Source organism: Diabrotica virgifera, chromosome 4 (genome assembly GCF_917563875.1).
Source record: "Diabrotica virgifera virgifera chromosome 4, PGI_DIABVI_V3a".
Taxonomy (NCBI): domain Eukaryota; kingdom Metazoa; phylum Arthropoda; class Insecta; order Coleoptera; family Chrysomelidae; genus Diabrotica; species Diabrotica virgifera.
The window spans coordinates 63,737,322-63,756,121 of record NC_065446.1 but is presented as its reverse complement, the minus strand read 5'-3'; the positions used below and the strand labels follow the sequence as shown (position 1 = coordinate 63,756,121).

At 33.4% G+C, this 18,800-nt stretch overlaps 1 protein-coding gene across 5 annotated transcripts in view; it reads right to left on the bottom strand.

Moving 5' to 3' along the window:
- LOC114325841 (fibronectin type-III domain-containing protein 3a) overlaps positions 1-18,800 on the bottom strand; it is a 725,050-nt gene that overhangs the window by 36,478 nt on the left and 669,772 nt on the right. For all 5 annotated transcript variants that reach the window (XM_050649163.1, XM_050649164.1, XM_050649165.1 and 2 more), the window contains 2 exons: positions 16,650-16,886; positions 4,429-4,706 (listed from right to left, as the gene is read on the bottom strand). In XM_050649163.1, the coding sequence (XP_050505120.1) occupies positions 4,429-4,706; positions 16,650-16,886 (515 nt within the window). The remainder of the gene's footprint in view (positions 1-4,428; positions 4,707-16,649; positions 16,887-18,800) is intronic.

The window sequence follows — 18,800 nt, the reverse complement described above, 5'->3', positions numbered from 1 at the left end:
CTTATCTAAACTGTATATTTAAAAGTCGATAATCTGTTAATATACAGGGTGTCCCGAAAAGATTGGTCATAAATTATACCACACATTCTGGGGTCAAAAATCGATCGATTAAACCTAACTTACCTTAGTACAAATGTGCTCACAAAAAAAGTTACAGCCCTTTGAAGTTACAAAATGAAAATCGATTTTTTTCAATATATCGAAAACTATTAGAGATTTTTTATTGAAAATAGACATGTGGCTTTCTTATGGCAGCATCATCTTAAAAAAAAAATTAAAGTTACATTTGTTCACCCCATAAAAATTTTATGGGGGTTTTGTTCCTTTAAACCCCCCCAAACTTTTGTGTACGTTCCAATTAAATTATTATTGTGGCACCATTAGTTAAACACAATGTTTTTAAAACTTTTTGCCTCCTAGTACTTTTTCGATAAGCCAGTGTTTATCGACATATTTTGAATATAATTTGTCGAATCCACCACATATTTTTATATGGTAAGTACCATTGTAAAGACCTGTTAATAATCTGAAAATTTATTTATAATTTACATTCTTATGTATATTTTGAAAAAGAAGCCATATCTCGATAAAAGATGACTTGTCAAAAAAGAGTAAGAGGCAAAAAAGTTTTAAAAACACTGTGTTTAACTAATGGTACCACAATAATAGTTTAATTGGAACATACACAAACATTTGGGGGGTTTAAAGGAACAAAACCCCCATAAATTTTTTATGTAAATATATTAAAAAAGAAGCCGCATCTCGATAAAAACTGGCTTATCGAAAAAATAGTAAGAGGCAAAAAAGTTTTTAAAACGTTGTGTTTAACTAATGGTACCACAATAATGAATTAATTGGAACGTACACAAAAGTTTGGGGGGGTTTAAAGGAACAAAACCCCCATAAAATTTTTATGAGGTGGACAAACTTCACTATAATTTTGTTTTAATATGTTCATCTATAAGAATGATACATGTCCATTTTCAATAAAAAATCTTTAATAGTTTTAGATATATTGAAAAAAAAATCTATTTTCATTTTGTAACTTCAAAGGGCTGTAACTTTTTTTGTGAGCACATTTGTACTAAGGTAAGTTAGGTTTAATCGATCGATTTTTGACCCCAGAATGTGTGGTATAATTTATGACCAATCTTTTCGGGACACCCTGTATATGTGTACTATTTTCTTTATAAATAATAGAGCAAAAATAATAAAAACAAAAAATATGGGAGCACAGTCTGAAGATGACAATAAAGATAAAAGTATCATATGTACCAGATACAATACTAATTTTCGTAATAATAAAGTATGGGATTATAAAAATGTCGACAATGATTATCACTTCATATTTTTTAATCCTTAAAACCTCCCACTCTTATCTGAATCTACGATGATTAGTGATAACCAAAAGTCACAAAAGCATTAAATTTATAATGGATCAATTAAGATCCGATTAAATAAGTTACATTAACAAAATTTAATAATCTAAAGTACTAAAAAGTAAGGATCAAAATCTATATGATGCCGAAAGGCTTTTTACCATGGGGGCGGTTGCCACCCCATCTCGGGGTGGAAATTTTTTATTATATTTTGACCGCAAAAGTTGGCAAAAACATTCATTCTAAGCAAAAAACGTTCTATACATATTTTGATAAAATTAATAGTTTTTGATTTATTCGCTATCGAAAATGTGAGTTTTATATCGAAAAAATCAATGTTTTTAATCAGTTTTCTGCTAATAACTCAAAAAGTTTTCGTTTTATCAAAATAACTTTACTTAACAAAAATGTACCTTTTGAAAAAATAAACAAAACCGTTTTTTTTATTTTCTTTAAGACCAATAGTAATCGAGCTATACTTTATTATATGTTAGTTCTTCTTCGTCAAATGTTAAATATTGTAGTTTCAAAGTCAAAAGAGGGGAAAACTATACATTTTTCGAGGATAGCTTGTTCAAACTAATTTAAAGTATTTAAAAAGATCTATCTCCAGAAATAAAAAAAGTCTCTAGCTCAAAAATTAAGTGACTTATAACGAAAAGAATGTCAGTCCCTATTTTTTTTTTAGCGAAAAAGTGATCGGAAACAACCCTCTAATCACCACACTATTTAAAATTAGTCATTGAGTTTATTTGGTCTTCTTTATTTATGTATTATTAATAGGTTCTAGAAGTTTGACCGGCTTAGAATGATGAGTTTTTAAAAAAATGGAGTTCAAAGCGAATAACGAATTTTTGTAGTTTGGTAAAAACTGTAGTTTGGTTTTTTCTTCAGAATAGAAAGATTAGCATCAGAGATACGAAAAAATGTTTAAATATGAAATTGTATCTTATTTAATTCTCAAAAACTTGGTTAACAAAAATTTTTTTACTGCAAAAATTGAGTGAGCTATTGACAATTAAAACTTGTAATAACATGCAAAAACCACCTTTACCAACCCTGTCACCTCTTTTTGCGACTGAGGATTTTAAAAGGATTTAATGTTAATAGCCTTATAGATCTTGTAAAAACCTACAAAAAACTTTGTTACCAAACTTTCTAAGATAAAAAATAAAAAACTTAAGGTTAAAAAATAATATATTTTTTTGAAAAAAAAAAAGGAGAAATCCAATTGGAAGCATAATAATGTAAGTTAGCGGTGTTTTTAGTCATTGGCCTTATTCATTCTTCTTTATTTATGTATTATTAATAGATTCGACAAGTTTGACTGGCTTAGAATGATTAGTTTTAAAAAAACTGGAGTTAAAAGCGAATAAGGAATTTTTGTAGTTTGGTAAAAATCTCTTCAGAATAGAAAGATTAGCATCAGAGATACGAAAAAATGTTTACCCTTAAACGCCCAACCTTTTTTAGGTTCCATGTACGCCCAAGGGTGGGTAAAAATTGTCCACCTCGAAAATAGCTAATATATTTATTGAGAGTTGTTGGAAATGGATTAAACTTAAGAATCTTATGCTTAATAAACACAGCATCTTCTAAAATATTAATATAAACAATTTACAAACCTTACAACAAAATTACAATGTACATAAAAATTAACATACCAGTAAAAGCTAGTAATTCAGATTTGTCGATTTTCTCCACATTCTTCCTTTCAGCCTCCTCATTGGCGGATAATTATGTAGATTATGTAATTATACGTCAATAATTATATGGATTATCTTCCTACCAACGAGAAATTATATAGAAACCTTTAGGAACAAGTTTTACCAAGGGTGTACTTTTTATGTCCACCGATATTTAACTCAAGATGCTACTTTTATTTTCAAAAATATCGGTAGAACCAAATTAACATTCGATAAAAGGCTGTCTTTTTAACAATAAATAATTTTTAAAAATTTTTTAAACACGTAATAGATATGTTACAAGGGAATACGCATTAGGTGGACATTTTTTACCCACCCTTGGGCGTTTAAGGGTTAAATATAAAATTGTAGGTTATTTAATTCCCAAGAACTTGGTTTGAAAAAAATTTTTCTACGGCAAAAATTGGGTGAATCGCAAATGAGTATATCGAAAATTGATTTTTTCGATATAAAACTAACACTTTAGATAGCGAAATAACACTACTTGTTCTCAAATTTTCAAGAAAATCGATCCATCATGTAAAAGTTGCGATATGAAAAGCTTCGGTTCCTGGACTAATGTTTGTTAAGTTTTAGATTTTAATAAAATTTAATTAAATTTCAACTTTTATTAAAAGCAATAAACTGTTTCCCTTGAGATATAAAACTTTCATCACTGCGTCAGTCATATTAATCTTACGAAATAATAACTAAAATAGTTTTGATAGTTTCAGAGTATGTGATATATTTATTTAAAAGGTTAAAAATATGGTTTTTGTTTATTTTTTTTACAAATTCAAGTCTAGAATATAACTTTATCTGGTGCGTTAAATGCATTAACAGATTCCACTCTTTATTTAATATATTTAAGGAGATAGGCGCAAATATTCGACTCCAATGCTATTTACTTACATACATTCATTTTTTTTTCGAATCCAGAGAAGGCTAATATATGAAAAGTTTAAACGCACAATGAAAAATTACGTTATTACCGAGGGCCCAAAAGTCCCTGAAAACTTACTACCAAGACTTGGTAGTCAACGTTGGCCTAAGATGGTTGATTGAGTTTCTTGGTAGAGTTTCACGATGTTCCCGGAGGTTATATCTTTTAACATCGGCGTTTAGCCTGTTGCAATATTACTACAACATAATGTAGATTGAATTATAATTTCAACCATTGTTTGGTCCTGGGGCTATTTAGCAAGTATTTGAATTCACTGATGATGTACCGATAGGTCCGAAAACGTTCTGAATTTGACACATTTTATTTAATCCATTGGGATTTTTAAAATTTTTAATAAATATACCAATTACATAGAAATGGTCTTTACTTCATGTTTTTTAATAAAAATTATCATTCATACCTGAAGGTATATACTGTAGCTGGAAGCAATTTCTGAAGTGTGTGCGTTTTGCTCTTTCCTTTGTAGAATTCCACAAACTCTCCTCCTTTTCCTTCGTCATATTCCAAAATGTAGAGCTGTATATGAGCGCCGTTGTCGTTGACAGCATTCCAGCGTAATTGTAGTGAATTTTTGGTTCTGTTCAATAGCTTTGGAGGCTGCGGTTGGTCAGGCTCGCACGCCGGAGTGATGAATTTAACTGGATCTGATGCGGAGCCTTGAAGCTCGTCTAAATGTACCTGTAAATAGATAAAAAAAATTGGTTACCTCTTGCATACATTCATACATAATTTTAGGTAAAAGAAATAAATAAGACATTCATATGTTTCCCATAATATAATTTACTATGCATCCTCAGGTCCCCGGTACGGCAAAATTTAAATCTTATCGTTCTATACTCTGGGCCAAAATTAACCGCCCACCTTAAAAATGGGTCATTTTTGATGTCACGTGTTTCCTAAAGCTGTTGTCCGATTTAAGTGATTTTTTTAATATGTTATAGCCTTATTCGTTAACAATACCGCTGTAATAATATTGTTGTTAAGCAGGTAAATTATCATTGTATCCCGGGTGTACGAATCAAACTGTTTTTTTTTTCTCAAAGTTTGCACAAACCAAAATTTATAAAATACTGAAATTAAAACCCAACTACTAGACGAGGGCATTTAGCACTAAAAACACCCGAATAAATAATTTTTTAAATACAGCACATAGAGACTTGCAGTTTTTTGCATTATGTTCAGGATGACGCCAGGAAAAAGTCTACTATTCAAAAATGGGTGGAAATGCATAATTGCACTGTAAAGTGCATAAAATGCATCCAAAATTGCATAAATATAACAATAAAGTCCAAATCAGTATACTAAGGAACAAAATTTATTGTTTGGGGTTTTTGGGGTATCTGAATACGATTACGCCATCAGAACTGACCTCCGGATCACCTGGTGCCCAAGGTCAAGGCAAGAGACGTCATCTTCTGGAGTTTCGATGGTTTTCGGCATTAAATCGATGCAAATGGATTACTCGCGAGTTTAAGGGGTCCCTAAATACAAATATGCCATCAGAATTGACCTCCTCAGTACCTGCTGCCCAGGGTCGTTACTAAGGCACATCATCTTCTGGAGTTTCGAGGGATTTCGGCACTAAATTTATGTAACTGGACTATTCGGGGGGTTTTTGAGGTGGTTAAACACGAATATGCCATCAGAACAGACCTCTGGATAACCTGGTGCCCAAGGTCACTGCAAGAGACGTCATCTTCTGGGGTTTCGAGGGATTTCGGTATCAAATTGATGCAAACGGATTACTTACGGGTTTTTGAGGTCGCTAAACACGAATATGCCATCAGAATTGGCCTCCGGTGTACCTGGTGCCCAGGGTCACTAATAAGTCACGTCATCTTCTGGGGTTTCGAGGGTTTTCGGCATTTAATTGATGCAAAAGGATTACTCACAGGTTTTTGGTGTCGCTAAACACGAATATGTCATAAGAATTGACCTTCGTAGTACCTGGTGCCCAGGGTCGCTACAAAGGCACGTCATCTTCTGGAGTTTCGAGGGATTTCGGCACTAAATTGGTGTAACTGGACTACTCGGGGGTTTTTGAGGTGGTTAAACACGAAGATGCCATCATGACAGACCTTTGCACCGTAATCCGTGTGCATCAATTGAATACCGAAATCCCTAGAAACTCCATAAGATGACGTCCCTTGCAGTGACCTTGGGCAGCAGGTGATCCGGTGGTCTATTCTGATGGCATATTCGTGTTTAACGACTTAAAAACCCCCCGAGTAATCCACTTTTATCAATTTAATGCCGACATTTCTCAAACTCCAGAACAGGACGCCCCTTGCTGTGAGCTTGGGCTCCAGGTGCACAGGGAGTCGGTTTCGATAGCATATTTGTGTTTAGTGACCTCAAAATCCCGTAAGTAATCCGTTTGCATCAATTCGATACCGAAAGCCCTCCAAACTCTAGAACATGACGTGCCTTTGTAGCGACCCTGAGCACCAGGTACTACGAAGGTCAATTCTGATGACATATTCGTGTTTAGCGACACCAAAAACCCGTGAGTAATCCATTTGCATCAATTAAATGCCGAAAACCCTCGAAACCCCAGAAGATGACGTGACTTATTAGCGACCCTGGGCACCAGGTACCCCGGAGGCCAATTCTGATGGCATATTCGTCTTTAGCGACCTCAAAAACCCGTAAGTAATCCGTTTGCATCAATTTGATACCGAAATCCCTCGAAACTCCAAAAGATGACGTCTCTTGCAGTGACCTTGGGCACCAGGTGATCCAGAAGTCTCTTCTGATGGCATATTCGTATTCGTGTTTAACCACCTCAAAAACCCCCCGAATAGTCCAGTTGCATCAATTTAGTGCCGAATTCCCTCGAAACTCCAGAAGATGATGTGCCTTAGTAACGACCCTGGGCACCAGGTACTGCGGACGTCAATTCTGATGGCATATTCGTATTTAGGGACCCCTAAAACTCGCGAGTAATCCATTTGCATTGATTTAATGCCGAAAACCATCGAAACTCCAGAAGATGACGTCTCTTGCCGTGACCTTGGGCACCAGGTGATCCGGAGGTCAGTTCTGATGGCGTAATCGTATTCAGTGACCCCAAAAACCCCCCTAATAATAAATGTTGTTCCTTAGTATACTGATTTTCACTTTATTTTTATATTTATGCAATTTTGGATGCATTTTATGCACTTTACAGTGCAGGTATGCATTTCCACCCATTTTTGAATAGTAGACTTTTTTCCTGACGTCATCCTGAACATAATGCAAAAAACTGCAAGTCTCTAGGTGCTGTATTTAAAAAAATATTTATTTTGTGCTAAAGGCCCTGGTCTATACAGCCTCATATTTTCTCAACATTCTGTTTTTTAAAATCATTATGTTTCATTAAAAAAGTTAGGTACTTTAATAACTAGCGATGTTTTTCATCAAGGGTGCTTTTAATATGGGCATGGTAAACTTTAAGAGGTAATTCTGCACGAAAAAAATAAAGACACTTTGACTAAGTTTTTACTCTAATGGCATACAAAACAACATAATGTTACTCTACATCCCACCAGACTGAAAACAATGGGAACCTTCTCTGGTTACACCTCCGAGGCTTCTACAATTTGCAAGCCATACGGATGCTGAGACTAAGGAAGATGAGGGAATTGTACAATTTATAATTCACGTCCCATCTGCTCAGCGCGGTAAAGTTCCAACGAGAATGGTTCCCTTCGTACTCCAATCAGAGTAAACATGTAAATCAAAAATGAATAACCATTTTCAATGTCCTGCAGAGAGTGCAGCAAGCACCTCTACCGGTTTCGAAACTTATTAGTCTCTCATCAGGAGGCACATATGCTGCTCTCTCTGATCCAACCAAAACAAACCCCGGCGTGCAGTCCCGGATTGCAACGAACGAAAAGGCATAAATGCCCTAGCGGCAATTGCTACCAAAAACTAAGTTTTCACTCTAATATCATATAAAACAACATAATGTTACTCTACATCCCACCAGTATTAGGTATAGTATAAATTAGTCTGTTGCTAGCAGTTGCCGCTAGGGCATCTATGCCATTTCGTTCGTTGCAATCCGGGACTGCACGCCGGGGTTTGTTTTGGTTGGATCAGAGAGCAGCATATGTGTCTCCTGATGAGACACTAATAAGTTTCGAAACCGGTAGAGGTGCTTGCTGCACTCTCTGATTGGACAAGAATATGGTGCGGCTGTATTTTCGTTTTGCAACGACATTGAAAATGGTTATTCATTTTTGATTTACATGTTTACTATGAATGGATTACGAAGGGAACCATTCTCGTCGGAACTTTACCGCGCTGAGCAGATGGGACGTGAATTATAAATTGTAAAATTTCCTCATCTTCCTTAGTCTCAGCATCCGTATGACTTGCAAATTGTAGAAGCCTCGGAGGTGTAACCAGAGAAGTTTCCCATTGTTTCCAGTCTGGTGGGATGTAGAGTAACATTATGTTGTTTTATATGTCATTAGAGTGAAAACTTAGTCTTTTGCTAGCAGTTGCCGCTAGGGCATCAGACGCTGTAGGCTGCGTACAGCGTCAATTGTTAATTTTCGTTACTTTTAATAAACTTTGAAGGACAAAAACTTTCTTATAACCGAAAATAGTTGAAAAAGATTAATACTACAACAAATTCAAATTACGGGGTGAACTGGAGTGGCCACGCCAACTTAGCCGATTGTCTCCAATAGACGCCATAGGCTGCGTACAGCGCGTATTGGAGACTGTGACTATCGACTGGTGCATTTTTATTTTTATACACTGTCATTGTTATCTTTGCGTTGAATATTTGGAAATCACTAAAATAAAACAGATTATTCTAATGTTTCCCTTTTTATTGGTTTTGCGAAAACTGAAAATCCTCGTATATTTCCTAAAACCAAAGTTATTAAACGGTGATGAAAAATCAATTCGTGTTTACAAATATGCGAAAATCTCGGTAGTCTGATAATAGTCTGTTTATATCAACTAAAATTTTACTAGACTAAATATTTACGAAAACAAGAAATAAACATGTTCTTAACTAGGTACTTGTGAAATGTTTATTAAGAAAATATTCGATATTTCTCTTACATTTTTCAACACACCTGTAATTTCAACTTTGCCCGTTGTTTAATATAATTAATTCTGCGAAATACGAAATGCAAAAGACAAACTGCAATGGAGAATGGCATTTGTTTGTTGGCAAAGGAGAACAAAGATGTTATTTGAATTATTTGATACTTCATTTGCATAATTGACAAATAATCACAGAGTGATTGAAAAAGACGTAGCTAACGTTATGAATTTCACAAGAAATTGTCGAAATAAAACTTATATAATATAGCTCTCATGAAATTCTTTAACTTAAATTTATAGGGGAGTGCAATTAGAACGAAAACATGCATTGTTTCGGAAAAATTCAAACAAGCTTATATTTTTCTAAAACCTTTTCTGTTAGTTTATACAGGGTGTTTCATTAATAATTGTCCATATAGTAACTGGAGAAACCTTAGCACAAAATACGAAGATTTAACCTAAAACACTTAAATAAAATGTGGTTCCTTACTGAGTTACAGGGTGTTTTATCTAAAAATTTAAAAATTATTTTTGCTCAGCATTTTAAAACTATTCGACGTATCCTTTTCATACTCGACAGGAAGTATAGGTACTGTACAAACTACTAAATTATGTTAAACAGACGTTTCTGTCAATTACCAGAGGCGTACGACGTCGGAAAGTGAATGGTTGACCCTTTCCAAATTCTACGCCACTGGCGAAATTGCTATTTTAGTTCAATTTTTGGATTCTCCAATACTTTCTATGAAAATAATATACTCTTCATTCGTAACGATAAAGTCATTAGTTTTCGAGATCTTTGAAGTTAAAAATGAAACGACACGGTTATTTTGATTAATGTATTGTGTCGCTTCATTTTTAATTTCAAATATCTCGAAAACTAATAATTTTATCGTTACGAATGAAGAGTATATTATTTACATAAAAAGTATTGAAAAATAAAAAATTACACTAAAATAGCAATTTCGTCAGTGGCGTAGAATTTGGGAAGGGTCAATCTACCACTATCCCCTGTCGTACGCCTCTGGTAGTAGCTAGAAACGTTTATTTATCTTAATTTAGTAGGGTGTACAGTACCTACACTTTCTACCAAGTATGATAAGGATACACCAAATAGTTTTAAAGTACTGGGTACAAATAATTTTTAAACATTAATCATATGAATCATACCATGAATTAATCAAAATAAATGTGCCGTTTCATATTTAACTTCAAATATCTCGAAAACTAATGACTTTATCGTTACCAATAAGGAGTATATTATTTACGTAGAAAGTATTGGAAAATCTAAAAATGGCACTAAAATAGTAATTCCTCCAGTGGCGTAGAATTTGAGAAGGGTCAACCATTTACTACCCCTGCCGTACGCCTCTGGTAGTAGCTAGAAACGTTTGTTTATGATAATTTAGTAGGGTGTATAGTAGTCGCACTTTCTGCCAAGTATGAAAAGGATACGTCGAATAGTTTTAAAATGCTGGGCAAAAATAGTATTTAAATTTTTAGATAAAACACCCTGTAACTCAGTAAAGAACCACATTTTATTTAAGTGTTTTAGGTTAAATCTTCGTATTTTGTGCTAAGGTTTCTCCAGTTACTATATGGACAATTATTAATGAAACACCCTGTATACTTGTTAAAGTAAAAAGATCTACTCGTAGATTTGGCCGCTAATTGTTTATTAATTGTTTAAACAATAACAATTGTTTTGTATAAATAATTTTAAAAATATCGTTAAATTCGTCATTTTACTTTGATCAAATATGTTTTTATTTTGTTTTTGATTATGCTGAATCCGAATATGGCATTGCAATTTGAAAATTCTTATACAGAAGCTCTGTATGTATGCGTAGCTTGGAACCACATGGAAAACTTTTTTATTATCAATTTTACGAAAAACAGTTATTGTTCATAAAATGCTCTGGATAGTCAAAAATCTAAAACTTAACCATCAGATATCAAATTTTATCAATTTTATACGAGTTATGTCAAAAATATGAATTACGTTAAAGAATAAAGTATGTACCTTTATATTCCAGAATATCAAAAAATGATATTATGAAAAGTTGTTTGAAATTAAAAACTATGTTTAAATATACAATTACATCATTCTGATTGAAAAAAAAAATCAATTTTTTCTCAAATTACGGATACTCATCATCATTTTATTACAATTATGATAACTATTTTATTATCACTTTTACGAAAAAAAGTTATTCTTCATAAAATGCTCTCCCTGGTCTAAGATCTAAGATACAACCATAAGATATCAAACTTTTTTAATTTTATACGAGGTATGTAAAAAATGAATTTTTCTTAAGAGTTAAGTGCCTTTATTATTCACAATATTTTAATTAGAAAGATGTAATTGAACACTAAAACAAATTTTTTAATTCCACACAACTTTTCTTAATAACACTTTTCGATATTGTGAAATGTAAAGGTACTTTACTCTTGAGTGAAATTCATATTTTTTGACATACCTCGTATAAAATTAATTAAATTTGATATTTGATGATTGCGTCTTAGATTATATACGATGCAGAGTATTTTATAAAGAATAACTTTTTTTCGTAAAACCGATAATAAAAAAGTTATCAATAGATTCCAAGTTACGCAGACATACTGTATAAGAGCTAAAAAAATTTTTTTTACTTAACATTTATTATTGTTGAAGCTTATTATTAAATGTATTTTAGCTAAGTTTTACAGAAAAAAGTTTTGATCGCTTTGTATAAACATTTTTTTAGCTGGTAATTTTCGGTTTTTGTATTACATTTTTGTTATCTTTCTTAATTTTCTCAAAAATAAATAGTTTATTTCATTTCTAAAGTAAAATAATTTAATGCGTTTTAAAGATTGCATCCTAAGCTTTAAAAAAGTACTTATAAAACTGTAATAGATTTGTTCAAACTTGAGTAATACCGTCTTAAAGTGGTGGTAATTCCATAAAACTACGAAGATTTCAAAAACTAAATTTTTTGAGACGTCATATCATTTTAATTAAATTTTTGAGATTTTTTTTGAATGAAACATCATTTAGTAAGATGCTTGAAAGGTAAGTTGTGCAAAATTGAGAGTTTTATAAGAAACATTGTATTAGTTACACATTTTTAAATAATTTTTAAACAAAATTCATGTAAGGCTCACTTTCCGCCCACATCGTACTTAAGACCATACATTTTATTTCTTTCTATTATAACCATAAGATAGCTTAATTATTCTTCTTTCATGTTTAAATTGTAAAATTTCATTTGATCGATTAGTTAAAGAATTACATTAAAATAACTCAAGCATGCACTTCGCCGTATGCTAGTTTACAGTGCGCCAATGTGTGTGAGAAGGGTGACTTTAGCGTTATAAATAAAAAATCACAGAAGATACGAAGTTAATATAAGGTTTTCTTTGTAAAATTTTCTGAATTTTTCAATGGTCAAGTCAGTTTTTTTCTAAAATTTATATTTTCGGAGTTATTTAAAAAAACATCTAATTTCGTAGTTCATTTGTTTAATAAAAAATGAAGCACCCACTTCTCGAGTAGAACTTTTTGATATGTTGTTTATTAAATATTTCTTAATGAAATTACAAAAAGTTCTATCTTGTTTGATTTTTTCCGAAGTGAAAATCTATATGCACTATGAAAACAGATGCAATATAATATGCGGACGTTTCAAATTTCAACTCTGGATGTGTATTATTTTATATTAGTATAATGAGAGAGATTTGAGAGAGGCACACCGCCGGAATAGCAGTAGTGAAAATCATCATCACCATTAGCGTTTTTGAATCCACTACTAAACATAGGCCTCCCGTAAATAATTCCATTGCATTCGATCTTGAGCAACCCGAATCCAATTGTGCTGAATGCGCTTGATGTCTTCCGGCTTGGAGGATGCCTCTGACTACGATAAGGATCGTGTCTAGTCTCCATTCTAAAATATTCTTTGTCCATCTTCCATCTTTGAATCTGACAACCTGTCCTGTCCAGGTTCATTTCAGCGTTGTAATTCTGTAACTGATATGTTCAACATTGACCCCTCCATTGCTCTCTGTGCCACTTGTATTTTATTGATTACGTAGGTATAGTGATAATAAATTTTAATAAATTCTGTGGAAGGGTTGAAAATACACGATTTTAGTGTTTTATCGTTAGATGGCTTTTATTGTTAGAGATACAGTTAGTGAAATACTTGGAAATCTGAGGAAAAAAGTTTGAGACTAAAGAGAGCTAGTGGTGGTCAAATAAAGGGAAGAGAGAGACAGCTTCATACAGAGTGGCCAGACAATAGGTCTGACATATATCATCAAAACTATAATTTGTAGCATTACATTACATTATAAATAAGCAGAAGCATTTATAGCATCATTTTGACACCAGACAGGGTACAACAAAAATATATATCTTCTTTTTCTAAAGGTGCCTATCTTCTAAAAACGTTGGCGACCACATTGTTGATAACGTTGGCTGATTTATGTTAAAACGGGGCGTGAACGATTTGGGCGTCGAAACGTTAATAAAATTATTTTTTTCAATTTAATTGTGGCTTATTTCCCATCTAAATAGTTAATTATTCTGTCCCGAGATGAAAATAATAAAATAGTTCACAAAAAAAAATGATAATATTTTCCTGACAAAATTTTTACTCGTATTGCATTAAGTGTTATAAATTTGTTGATAATACAATTTTATACTGATAACGGATAATTAGAAATACTGAATGAATTCATATCTAGTTCACGAAAATGATACAATGTATGTATGACCCGAGGTTATCTTGTTAACACATTTCACAATTTCACGTGTATAAATAAAATACACAAAGATAGTGAAACATTTTATACTTATTATTAAAATTGAATAGCTATTCATAAACAATAACAACTATTGGCAGTTTTCATAACATAAGTAGAATAAACTTCTACTTATCAAGTAAAAAGTAGACGGTTCAAGAGTAAAAAAATGTTTGAATTTCTTGGAAATTTCGTCTTAAAATTTAAACAAATCATAAAAGACGCAAATTAATTTCTATAAATCTGAAATTGTCATTTAAACTAGATCGAACAGTTGGAATATATATCACTTACATCAATCTCATACAGTAATAAACATTCTACGGTTGATCAGGTACACATGCTTAGACTGAAAATCATTAGAATAAAAGAAAGTCTGTTCTATAATCTTTTTAGACGTAACTAAGGCTTTTGACAAAGTATGGCATGAAGATATGACAGCTGTGATGAATACAAGTACCTGGGCATGAAGATAAATCAAGATGGAACACTCGATGCTGCTATAAAAGACAGAAACATACAGGGTAGAAAAGCCATATCCATGATGAACGGCTTCTGTGGGACCAAACAATATGTAAGCGAACAAACAGCTCATATACAATACCATACTTAAAAGTAGAATCACATATGACAGTGAAGTTTGTCCACTGAAACAAACAACAGAGAAAATGTTACTAGTAACAGAAATGGATTTCTGGAGAAAAGCAGCAAGTAAATCAAGAAGAGATCGGATACCAAATGAGAGAATACGAGAAATGATGGGAGTCACACATCCATTACTAAAAACAAAACATAACTTTCAAATATGTATCTGGGAATTAATCTATCAGCCGACAACAATATCGAAGAAGAGTTAAAAGATCAAATAATTATTAAACCAGTAGAACGGCAGGATACCTAAACGAGACAATTTGGAAAAACAAACACCTAAGAGTGGAACAAACGCCCGAATATATGTATAAGTCAGTTAATAGGCCAGTTATGACTTACACGGCCGAAACAAGACCAGATACAAGCAAAACACAAAGACATCTGGAGACCAACGAAATGAAGATCTTAAGAAGGACTGCTGGAAAAGCACTACAGGACAGCGTAAGAAGTGAGTAAATCAGACGCATATGCGGGGTAGACAATATAAATACCTGAGTAAAGAACAGAAAAGAAATCAACACATAAGCAGGATTTGTGAACCAAGAATAGTAAGAATAGCCAGGGACAAGTCACCGTTAGGCAGAAGAAGTATAGGACACCCAAGGGCAAGATGAAATGACAATTTAGAGACAGAATGAAAGGCACCGTTGAAGAAAAACAGGCAGTACTGCCTATATAAAAGAAAAAGAAGACATAGGAAGAAAAACAAAACAACTAATATGGTACGGCCATATACAGAGAATGTCAGATGACAGGATCAGAACAGACAGAATCAGAACAGATTTTGGCGCGCACACCACAAGGGAGAAGGAAAAGAGGACGGCCGAGAAAAAGCTGGAAGGAGAGAATTGAAAAAGAACTAGACAGAGAACAGTTAAGAATGGCGGTTAGGAGTCGGAAGGCGTCGGAGAACGCTGTAAACCGATAGTAGTAGTATGGCATGAAGGTTTAATCTACAAACTCAAACTGCATTCATATATATTTGAGATATATTTCAGAATAAGCAAAAAACGTGTACACAGATCTAAAAGAAATCAAAGCATGAGTCCCTCAAGGAAGTGTATTAGGTCCAGTCCTCGACCTGTTATACGCCATACAACATACTGAACTAGAAAATAATACTATCTACCACCTTTGCAGATAATACCGCTATCTTTGCAGTAGCTGATACCAGCGAAGAAGCAGCTGAACAACTACAGTTGTCAATAAATAAAATCCATAATTGGATAAAAAACGGAGAAGTAGGCTAAATGAATCTAAATAAATTCACGTTTATTTTACAAATACAAAAATCCAAAATATTCCAATTATACATAATAAATGATGTGTAAATACAATATTTATGCGTCCGGAAAATATTTAGGTATCAAAGCAAGACTTCGCTGGAAAGTACATATTAAGGAAGTAGGCTAAATGAATCTAAATAAATTCACGTTTATTTTACAAATACAAAAATCCAAAATATTCCAATTATACATAATAAATGATGTGTAAATACCATATTTATGCGTCCAGAAAATATTTAGGCATCAAAGCAAGACTTCGCTGGAAAGTCCATATTAAAAAGAAAACGGGATAACTAGGTATCCGTTACAAGAAAATGTATTGGCTGATGGGAAGAAATTCAGTATTGTTAATACATAACAAACACCTGTTATACTAACAACAAAAACCGAGACCAGTATGAACGTATGGTTGCCAGCTCTAGGGCAATTCAAATAATATCCAAACCATCTAGACTTGAGGTTCCAAAATAAAGTATTAAGGAACATCGTTGATGATCCTTTGCATATCAGAAATCCAGACCTCCACAAGGACCTTGAGATGGAAGATGTAGATAAGGTTATCAAGATGATAGCAGGTAATCGCGAACAACGGCTCCATAGTCATGTAAACATCGAGGCCATCCAGCTCCTCGATAATACTGGGTTAGAAAGAAGACTCAAAGGGAGAAAACCATGTTTTGTAAAGTGTTAAGGAGTGTAAAAGCAGAGCATATTGCTGTGGTGTGTGTAGCTATAGTGCGTACAAGAGTAGGAATATGAAGCTATACTATTCTTGTAAATAACCATCATTAAGAAGTTTCTTTCAACATAGTTTCAAAATCTTGTCAAATGTATTTCAAATTCTTACCTGAACACATACGGAATACTCTTGACCAGGTTTTAAGTCTTGTATCCTACAGGAGAGAGAAGGACCACTGTAGATGGATTTAAACTTCATTTCTCTGCTTTTATCGCTAAGGAGGACCTCGTACCTTAGATCGGACTCTGAAATGTCAATGTCGTGGCTATCGTTGCTCGCTGATTCAGATAAACGGACGGGTGGCGCCCATTGCAATAAGGCACTACGGGAACTTAATTCAGACACCTAAAATAAAAATATGCATTTTGAAACCTGTTAATTATTTATCGTATTCAAAAAAATTCATCCAACATCTTCACATAAACACGAAACTATTTGAAAAGAAGTGTTAAAAAGGAGTGCGGTCCTGAACCTAGTTGATTAAGTACACCTAAATTTAGTCTCGAAGTTTTTCATCGCTTTACCATAGTAAATTTTTAAATTAATTATAAGAAACATAACCAGTAGTTTAGTTATTAATTGTGATTTGATTGCCGTAAGTAATTTTATCAATATATTTACGGTTTCATCAAAATCTTATAGAATTTCAATCCAGTCATACAGTTTTGTAAATTCAAAGGTGTTTAACAAAAACTTGTTTTTTGGCTTTTCTTCGATAAGTTAAATACTTTGTAATTGACAGAGTCGTACTGACCCAATTACAATATAATGAAACGAAATAAGAAAATCAAAATAAAAAGTATTTAACAATTTCATCCGATGGCTGGTACTTCTGACTACAGAGGTCCTCCAATGTTGCCCGATCAACAAACACCATCTTACTCTACAATTACCCAACAGAAAGCAGCTACATTCCCTTCGAAACTACAAGCCGTTATTATCCCAGCAGTAGACACACTAAAATTAGAAGACTACGTTACAGCAATAGGATCACTAGTACAACCCAAAAATGTACTTCTTTCATCACGAATTTCTAACGGCAGAATCTGCATCTACCTTTCCAGCAAAGAAGTTGTTGACACTTTTTTAACAGACCACGGAGGTATAAAAATAGGAGATAATGTTATCAGAGCAAGAAGACTAGTCACTCCTGCTAATAGGTTACTGCTGTCTAGTGTCTGTCCGTCTATTCCTCATCACATCCTCGAAAAATATATTGCCGAGAAGGGCTTTCATCTTCTTTCACCGATGTCTTTCTTAAGAGCGGGAATTCAAGATCCTCAATATAGTCACGTATTAAGCTTTTGTAGGCAGGTGTACTATACACCTGTCGACAATCTTGTTATTCCTGAATCAATTCTCATTGACTTCGATAATACATCTTACCAAATCTTTCTTTCTGATGGACTCACTTGCTATCTCTGTCATCAATCTGGTCATATCGCCTCAGCATGTACCTATACGGCCCCAGTCAAACCCGTCCATACCTACATCCCAAACTGACCAAGACTCTATTTCTTCCTGTAATGCAACAGCTGAAGACAAAAATCACTCTGTCCAGAATCAAACAGAAAACACTGGTGAAGTAATGGACTCCCAAGAACTCCCTACAGAAATTACTATACCGAAACGTTCTCATTCTGTAATGTCGTCTCCAGTTAATACACCACCGGTAGAAAACACAGAAATAGATTTTACAAAACCTAAAGCAAGATCAACAAAAAAGCCAAAAGTCACTAAATCTGATACAAAAACTGGAGAAACAGTTTCTACTGAATCACTTATCCAACCGGCAAAGGAATTTCTTGATAAAGCTTCAGCCCTTTTTGAATTAAACTATACAGAGATAGTCAGCTTTCTCGATGATGCACACGGTTCCCCCAATCCATTAAGTATCGCACAGGAATACACGAAGGACATAGCAGGACTATTAACAATGCTAACAGAAATCTACCCCAAACTCGAAGACAGACGCATTAAATCTAGAATTACACGAATAAGGAAGAAAATACGTCGTCAACTAAATCTAGATCAAACTGAAAATGATAACTCCGAAGATACAGATGTTTCCCAAGAAAACCTCAATTAAAAAAAAATCAATAAATGTGCTACGCCTGTGACACCAATATAGGTCACATTGTCACATTGTTATAGACTGTCCATTATATCATCTGCAAAGACAAGCTACTGGACTACCATGTGATATAAAGTGTGCGTTAAACAGTGCGGATTGTGACAAAATCATTAGGTTTTTAAAGG